Below are 8,887 nucleotides of genomic sequence, written 5' to 3' on the forward strand. Positions count from 1 at the left end.
TCTGACTAAGAATTCATTCATGGTGTTGAACATTCTGTATTTCTACTCTTACATTTCCCATGACTTTACTATGACAGGGAGTTTTATTTAAAAGGTGACTGGCAATGCTGTTTCTGTAGATATTGCCCCTATACCCAGGACATTTCTCCTGGGAAGTGAACACTTGCTCTGCTTGTTGGAATACCCAGAAACTCTCTTACCAGCCAACTGAGTGGTGGATGGCAAGATGGGCCACACCAAGGTTTTCTAACTTTTATGTCTCTTTTAGTGGGTCTCCAGATTATCATCATCCGTGTTCCCAGGCTAACTACAAAATGCATGCCACTTTGAATCAGGCTTCCTCACTGGGAATGGTGGCTCTTCACTGCCATTAAGCCCAAAGCAAAGACCACCAACAAAAACTCAACTGCCGTTGAACCAAGTTTGCTGCCTGGATTTTGGACCATTTGGCTTTGCTGAGTGTGGAAACTGCAGGATTTTGTTCTGAAGTCTATTTCAGTTTCTTGGTGCTATCCTCCTGGTGACCGTCTCATGCCTTGATGTGTGGTGCTCATTGGAAAACCCCAAATCCTCATATGCAGTTATCCATTGTACATAAGACAATCTCATTACAATCAGTGACAAAGTCATGAAAAAATGTGAGAATCCTCTGATTAATTTGACATATGAATTGTGCATTCTGTGCTAATATCAAACAAATCAGTTGTGCTGGTGGTAGGAGGTGGTGCCATTGCCCATGATTTTGGCCAATCTCTCAAGATTGAGAGGTGACAAAGGGGTTAATTGCTAAATTGTTTGCCTAATTCTTCATCCTTGCATGTTCTTAACTTGATCCAACACTACCTCTGTCCACAGTGAACTGTAGCATCACCTACATATCAAAAAGCAGCATCCTAAAATCAGCAATGAATAACCAGAAAATGTGATCAGAAAAATTAATGTATTTGTAAAAGAATAAAAGTGAATAAACTCTTATCAATTAATGCAAATAATAAAAAAAAGATCGGAACACCCCTGAACTAGAAAATGTTACAAGGAAGGAAGGTTGAGAGAAAGGAATATATCTATAAATTAGATTGAGTATTAAAGTAGAAATGCACCAAAACCAATCTGCACAACAATAGCACCCCCCAAAACCTTCAGCTGCTACATTTTTCAGAAATTTACATGAGGATTCTAACATTTACACAGGAATTCAAGAGACCTAGCATAGCTGAAACTGGTCAGAGTGACAGAATTGAGAAACTCACTTCCTAGCTTTGAGCTTACCATGACACTGTCATGGTCCAGGTCACGTAAGACAGAGAGGCAGATCTCTCCTTCAGAACTAAGGGTCCATAAGTAAATAGTGAATCTAGGATTAACTAGGTTTTGATGAGGGTATATAAGCAATTCAAGAGGAAAATCACAGATTTTCAAAAAATAAATAAATAAATAAATGGTACTATCACAATTTGATAGCCACCTTCAAAAGAATGGAACTGAACAGCACCTCCCACTACATACAGAGTCCCCTCGGGGTGGGTCTGTGTTAATGCTAGAATGAAAGCCTCCATTCTCTTAAGGAAAAACTAGGCCTATATCTTTGTGACTTAGTTTAAACAATATTTCTTAGATATAATATTAAAGCCATAAGCATTAGAATAAACTGAAGTTGAACTCAATCAAAAGCATAAGTTTTTGTAATCCAAAAGACATTAAATAAAGTAAAAAGACAACTCACCAAATAAGAGAAAATATTTGCAAATTATACATCTGACAAAGGTATAAGGTTCAGAAGATATAAGCGCTCTGACAAATTAAAACCAAAAAGACAATCCAGTTGAAATGGATCTTAGTGGACATTCCTTCAAAAATATGATGCAAATGATCACATGCAAGTGAAAAATCCTCAATATCATTAGTCATAATATAAATCAAAATCACAATGAATGAAATACAACTTCATGCCCAATAGAATGGCTAAAATTCAAAAAGGAGAGAATAACACAGGATGGGTAGGATGTGAAGCTATTGAAACCCTCAGACATTGATGGAGGAAATCGTTTGCAGCTACTATGAAAACCAGCTGATCAGTGTCTGTAAATTAAAGAGAGTTTCCACGTGCTGGAGCAGATTCACCTCCAGGTATGCACAGGAGGTTTGAGAAGATGTCTCATGAAAACCTGTGCATGAATGCTTGAGATAGCGTTATTCACAAGAGCCAAAATAAGAAAATATTCCAAAGACTTAATTACTGACTGAACAAATAAAATGTAGGACAATCTTTCTAAGGAATAATGCTAATTTGCATGTGAGAATGCAGTGCTGATCATGCTTCCACAAGACACATGAAAACATTACACTAAGTAGAAGCCAATCCAAAGAGGACCATACCATTCATGTGTGACGTCCCAGCAGGCAAATCTATAATCAAAGCAGTCATGGCCACGGACAGGCAGGAGGGAATAAGGAATAACTGCTAGGGATTATGAGCCTTCATTTTGGAGTAATGTTTGCACAAATATGTGAACATATTAAAATCCACTGAATTGTACACCTCTCCTTGTTAAATTTACCTAAAACAAAAACATTAAGAATATTCTACTTGTCAAAAAATATTTTATAGTGCCCCAAGAAATGAAATAGATTATAACACATGATCATATCATTAAAGCATAAGCTGAAGGTTTAGTTAGAAAAAAATTTTATAAATAATACACATGATGCAACAAAGGTTCAATTTAAAATATAAGCAAAGAAACCCAGGCAATGATTGACTTCAATTCTCAAAAATATTGCAGATTTACATATACAGATTATAATCTTGTGAAAACAGCTTGGGAGCATAAATGTTTTATCAAAATATGGGCAACTTGTGGATATTAATCAATTAATTTGGACAGATTTAGAGGTCAGAAATATTTTTCAATAAAACTTTAGTGAGTTTTATGGGATTATGTATAATAAATCACTTTTGAGCTATACAAAAAATCATGACCAGCAGCTCCCGAAACTGAGAGTTTGCTAACTTTTCCAAACACTTTCGGTTGCTGATGTAAGAATGAAAGAGGAGTAAACCAATCACAATCATAAGGATGATTCTGCAGTCAAAAGGAATGAGTTGCTTCTGGACTCATTAAAGTATCCACTTTTAATATAAAGATGAAAAAAGAATAAATTTCTAAGAGATATTTTATTTATTTTAGAAATTCATTTCCTCCCTGTCATAAAATGCTAAATATTTTATATAGACAGAAAAGTTATTTGGAAAGATTCCCCATTCCTAAATGCTTGGGAAGGAAGTAAAGAAGGATCAGGATTAAAATAGCTAGGACAGGTCCGAGCATCAGTAAACCTGAAGTACAGGTGGGAATGAATCAGGAACACAGAGGTATCTCTCCAAATGCAGAGGAAAACTGTAACCCTTGCTCTCCACTGAGGTCAGAACCTGCAGATGGACCCCTGGCCTGGAAGGCCAGCATCCTGGACAGACCCTCAGCAGACGCTGGAGAAAGTCACAGTAACCTTCCTCTCCTCAGGAGCTTCCTGAGCCCCCTGGACACCTCCCTGTTGCGCAGGCTGTAGATGAGGGGGTTCAGCATGGGGGAGAGGATGGTGTAGAAGGCCAACACCATCTTGTCCTGCTTAGCTGTGTGGGTGGAGGCTGGTCTCATGTACATGAACATGGCAGCCCCGTAGTAGAGTCCCACCACCATGAGGTGGGAGGAGCAGGTGGCGAAGGCTTTGCGGCGGCTTTCTCCAGAGCCCATGTGGAGGACAGCTCGGAGGACATGGGAATAGGACGTGACAATGACTGAAACTGGCAGGATGAGCATCACCACACAACAGACAAACATCAGCCTTTCAAATGCAGACGTGTCTGTGCAGGAGAGAGGCAAGAGGCCAGCCACTTCACAGAAAAAGTGATGGATTTCCAGAGAGCCACAGTAAGAGAACGACAGGGCAGCTGCCAGCACAATGATGCCATCAAGAGACCCCAAGATCCAGGAAGCCACCGCCATGAGCACACAGAGTTTCTGACTCATGAGGATGGCGTACCGAAGGGGATGGCAAATGGCCACGTAGCAGTCATAGGCCATGACAGCCAACAGGAAGCACTCGGCTCCCAGCAGGGACACGTAGAAGAATATCTGGGCTCTGCAGCCTGCTAGCGAGATGGAGTTCCTGCCAGACAGGTAGTTGAAGGCCATCCTGGGGACGGTGGTGCAGATGAGCATGAGGTCCATGAGGGAGAGCTGGCTGAGGAGGAAGTACATGGGGGTGTGCAGCTGGGCATCCAGGTGGATGAGGAGCACCATGGTGGAGTTCCCCATGACGGCCACTGTGAACATGCCCAGGACCAGAGCGAAGAGGAAGGTGTGGGTGGGGCTGTGGTTGAAGATGCCCAGCAGGATGAAGACAGGGCTGGACATCTGGTTTCCTGACTCCATTCTCAATACTTTGCCTTATCTGAAAGTCCCAGGGAAGACAGAAGCTTACCTATTCATTCAGCTTTCCAGTGCATGGTGCAGCAAGGACCTGTGTTGCACGGGGCATCTGAGGCAGGCGAGACCTTCTCACCAGCTTCCACCTGCCTCCCTTAATAGCATTGAGTCATGAGGCTCCTCATTCAACCTTAGAGAATGATTTTAGTATGCATTTTCTTTATTTTACCTACAAGAGTCCTAAAGTTTCTAAAAGCTTACTCATGGGTACAGAGAGCATAGGAGGAACAATGATCACGCATCTCTGTTGCTGAAGGACACCGTCATCCCTATCCCAGGAAAGTTGGTACTGAACGTTTCCTTCACTGGTCTGCCTATGCCTGCAGTTGTTGGTCTTCAGTGCTAGAATCCTGGCTCTCATGTCTTCCTCTTACCACTCCACCCCCACCACCCCCGCCCAGTGAAAGATTAGACCAGGTCAGTGATGCTCCCTGCTGGGGACCCCTGAGCACATTAACTCAGAGAGCAGATGTGTTTTAACTCTCCTACCTCAGATCAAGTCTTGGAGCCTGGTCTTATTCTATGAAGACGTCCATTAAAATATCACCGCGTTGAAGAACATGACACTCACTTTTCCTTGGGGAATAGTTTTGCTTCTCCTAATTGTATGTATGTGGAGCACAGCTGGAGATTTTGTTTTTTGCTTATACCTTAGAAATCCATTTTCTCCCTATCACAAAATGTTACAAACTCAGTGGGATGCACATGTAGAAACAGAAGAGGAGCCCTCTCTGGTTTTGACAGCTTTACCATAACATGCCAACCTGAGGAGTATGGGAGCTTGTTTTACATGCAGGGAAGGAGGTGAACAGTACTTTCCCCAACCCAGCTCCCCAGGGACAGCATCCAGGGTTGCTTGTGAGTGACAGAGGACCCTGGGGCACAAAAGATCAGACCACATGCTACACACTTCAGCTGCTTCTCATCCACCAACTATCAAGAAGTGTTTTAGGTTGTTGAGGGCAGATGTGGCATGATATTGAATGGTTTTACATTGAGATGATTTCCCAGATGTTGAATTTCAGGACTGGATGATAAAAAAAATCAGGAAATAAATAAACAATGGAAAGACAGAGTGTTGAAAGGGAAACTAACAATCAGATCTTTGTAAAATGTTACATCCGTTATTTTTGTCTAACCTCCATATTCTTACCATGCCTGTAAAATATCATAGCCCATAGATATTTCTCAAATTAATTTTATCCCAAATGATGTTTTCCAAACCAAGAACCACTTTTATTTCTGTCTGATATATATTGCTGTCACAAAATTCTTCTGAATTCCTGGGACTTCAAACTTGAAATAGTGACATCTTTATCATCATCTTCCACTTATTTATTTTTTTTAAATTTACTTTTCTATAAAGAAAAATTTTTGTGTTCCTTGATCATCATTGTTTTGTTGTTATTGTTGTTGTTTGTGGTGCTGGGGTTGAACCCAGGGCCTTTTACATGCATGGCAAGCACTCTACCAACTGAGCTATACCCCAGTCCCTTGATCATTGTTTGTGATGTTGAGTTATTCTATCAACTGACAGGGATAGCTGGGAGTGTTTATCCTTAATAAAGGAAATACTAAGCAGGTAATAGTTTTCAAATTTGTTCTTTAGAATCCAACTAAAATTTAAAGAAATACAATTATCTATGTTTTCCCTCTTAGAAATCTCTTTGACCTATGACAAGATGGAGATACAGAAAGTTTTTTCTATTTAATATCAAAAAGCTATATTACTATTTTGTTCATCAACAAATATTCTGTTCTCCTTCCAAGGACAGGGCAAAATTCAAGTTACATATCAATGATATGCACACTTTGCTCATCACAGCACTTTATTGGTGATGTGAAAATTAGTTTAAATTCCTTCTGATGTTGATATTTTCTCTCCAGAAAAGGTTCTAGTATGTGTTAATATTCTAAATGAACTCTGTCAATTATAATCAATGGCAGAACTCATTTCAAAATATCAAACTAAATAATAAAGACCCTTTTGATAGTTTTAATGATACTCAAAAATAACATGGCTTCCTTTTTTCACTGAATTGAAATGTAATGTCAATAGTCCAGGAAAAAATTTCCATTCCCATTCTAACTTTTGGACATGGAAGCGCACCTTAAAAAATGATGTATGCCAATAGTTAAACCGGAGAATAACTCCTCTGTGGGTCACACTGTGGGTCATATCTTTACCATCAAGCTTTAATAAACATTTTGGTAAATCAAAATAATTTTACCATTAAGAAGAGCTTGTGGGCTGAGGATGTGGCTCAAGCGGTAGCGCGCTCACCTGGCATGCGTGTTGGCCCAGGTTCGATCCTCAGCACCACATACAAAACAAAGATGTTGTATCCGCCGATAACTAAAAAATAAATATTAAAATTCTCTCTCTCTCTCTCTCTCTCTCTCTCTCTCTCTCTCTCTCTCTCTCTCCTCTCTCACTCTCTCTTAAAAAAAAAAAAGAAGAGCTTGTCTCTTTCTCCCTTCTCCTTCACCTTCAGCATGAAAGGGACAGTCAGGATTTCAGAGGAAACAGTGGCATTCCCAGGATGTCATGAAAAGCTATCTACAATGTGAAGAATTTGCAGAATATGCCCAATAATTTCAACCATCAGGCCGAGGCATGTTCACACAGTGGAATCCTTTATAATGCTCTGAACACGTTTTCGGACACATCATTTCACTGTGGTGCATTCCTATGTTCACCCGGCACATTTGTCTTATGCAGCCCCGGGAGCCTTCCTTGCCTTCCCTCCTCTCTCCAAAGCTCTCCCTCCTGTTTTCCAGAGGTCCCCCTTCTCTCCCTTTTCTCCCCAGCTCCTACATGTGAGAGATGACCTGGCCCTGTCTTCATGCTGTCCTACTTACATGTAGTGGCCAAAGCACAAACTCACCTACTAGCCCGGCTCTTTGGTCTCGGGGAGGTGATCTCACTCTCTGCCCATTGCTCAGCATTTCCTTCTGTCTCTTCTAGAGAAGATTCTAAAGCAGCCTGAACTCAGTCTGAAGGACTTCCAGAGACCCACCCATCTCGGGGCATCCTGGACCTTAAATCCTTTGCCTTCTGGGAGCATTCAGTTCCTGGACTTCAACCACAGCTGGGCGTGCCCTTGGAACATCTCCCAGGAAGCAATTTTCCTGGCGTCCCCAGACTCTAGAAAATCCTGCTGGTATTTCTCAAGCTTTATTTGCCATGAAGTTCAAAGGATGACTGCCTACTTCTCCTTCAAAAGTGAGCAGTGTTAATGATGAAGCTACATCATCATAAATTAAAAAAAAAATAAGGCTGGGATTAAAAGAGGGAATATTCATTTCAAACTGAACTGAGGCCGTCAGCCTGCCTTCTCAGTGGTGCTTACATTTCTACCTCTTCCCCAGGACACCTCCTCAGAGATGGGCTGAAATAAGCCTAAATAAACTAACAGTATGTGTGCACCCCTCCAACAGTTCAAGTGGGTCCAAAGTCCTCATAAGGACTTCTGAGTGGCCCACCTCTTTATGATGTATCCCATGGGATTTTCACTGAATTCACTTTTCTAACATTGAAACAACCCAATCTCTCTGTCTTACTTGTCTTCACTCCAAAAGCTTTTATGTGCCTAAAACAATATCCTTTCAAAAATGCAAAGCCCAAAACCATTTTTTTAACTTGAAATTATTCAGTGCCCTTTCACAAATTTCAATCCCAAACAGTAAAACTCCCTTACACAACTTTTGTGACCTGGCTTTCAACAACTTAGCCTCATGTTGAAAACTCTTTGTCATACAATTGCTCTCTGAGGCCTGTTTCTCCCCGGCTTCTGGCCATTCAGAAAGCTCCCAGCCGTCTGCCTTTCCAAATGTCACACTGTCCTTCAAGGCCCTTCAAACCCATATTCACATTAGCTCTATTCACAATGTCAAGAGTTGGAAGCACTCAGATGTCCCTCAGCGGATAATATATACACACAACTGAACGTTAATCAGCCTTAAAAAGAAAGGAGACCATGACACCTGCCACACTATGTGTGAACTTTGAGGACACTACACTAAGTGAAATAAGCTAGCCACAAGAAGGCAAAATTAAGAAGATAGACTCAGCTTACATGAGAAGCTGATGCCATCCAATGTATAGAAACAGAGAACAGAATGGTGGCCACAGAGCCTGGGAGGAGAGAGCGAATGTTGCTATATAACAGACATGTTTCATTTCTGGAAGATGAGAATGTTCTGGAAATCTGTTTTACAACAATATGAATATACTTAACACACTGACCCTAAGAACACTGCAGTTCCCTGTGTCCTTCTTAAAACTTTCATTACAATATAGCCCCTAATACAATAGGTAGTTTATTTGTTTATTTTAAAGCCTGTTTCTACCCTCTCATCCAGCCTGAATAGACACTAAAGCTTTACAACATCAGATT

The 8,887-nt window shown here is 40.9% G+C and overlaps 1 protein-coding gene across 1 annotated transcript; it reads right to left on the reverse strand.

Moving 5' to 3' along the window:
* Positions 1 to 3,497: 3,497 nt before the first annotated feature.
* Positions 3,498 to 4,433, reverse strand: LOC143640967 (olfactory receptor 2M4-like). Its single transcript, XM_077108456.1, has one exon. It carries the CDS (start codon positions 4,431 to 4,433, stop codon positions 3,498 to 3,500), a length of 936 nt encoding a protein of 311 aa, XP_076964571.1.
* Positions 4,434 to 8,887: the final 4,454 nt, after the last annotated feature.

The sequence above is a fragment of the Callospermophilus lateralis genome, unplaced genomic scaffold, assembly GCF_048772815.1.
Source record: "Callospermophilus lateralis isolate mCalLat2 unplaced genomic scaffold, mCalLat2.hap1 Scaffold_8056, whole genome shotgun sequence".
Classification (NCBI taxonomy): Eukaryota; Metazoa; Chordata; class Mammalia; order Rodentia; family Sciuridae; genus Callospermophilus; species Callospermophilus lateralis.

Coding starts and splice junctions, on each gene's coding strand:
- LOC143640967 (XM_077108456.1), bottom strand. CDS start 4,433: ATGGAGTCAGGAAACCAGATGTCCAGCCCTGTCTTCATCCTGCTGGGC.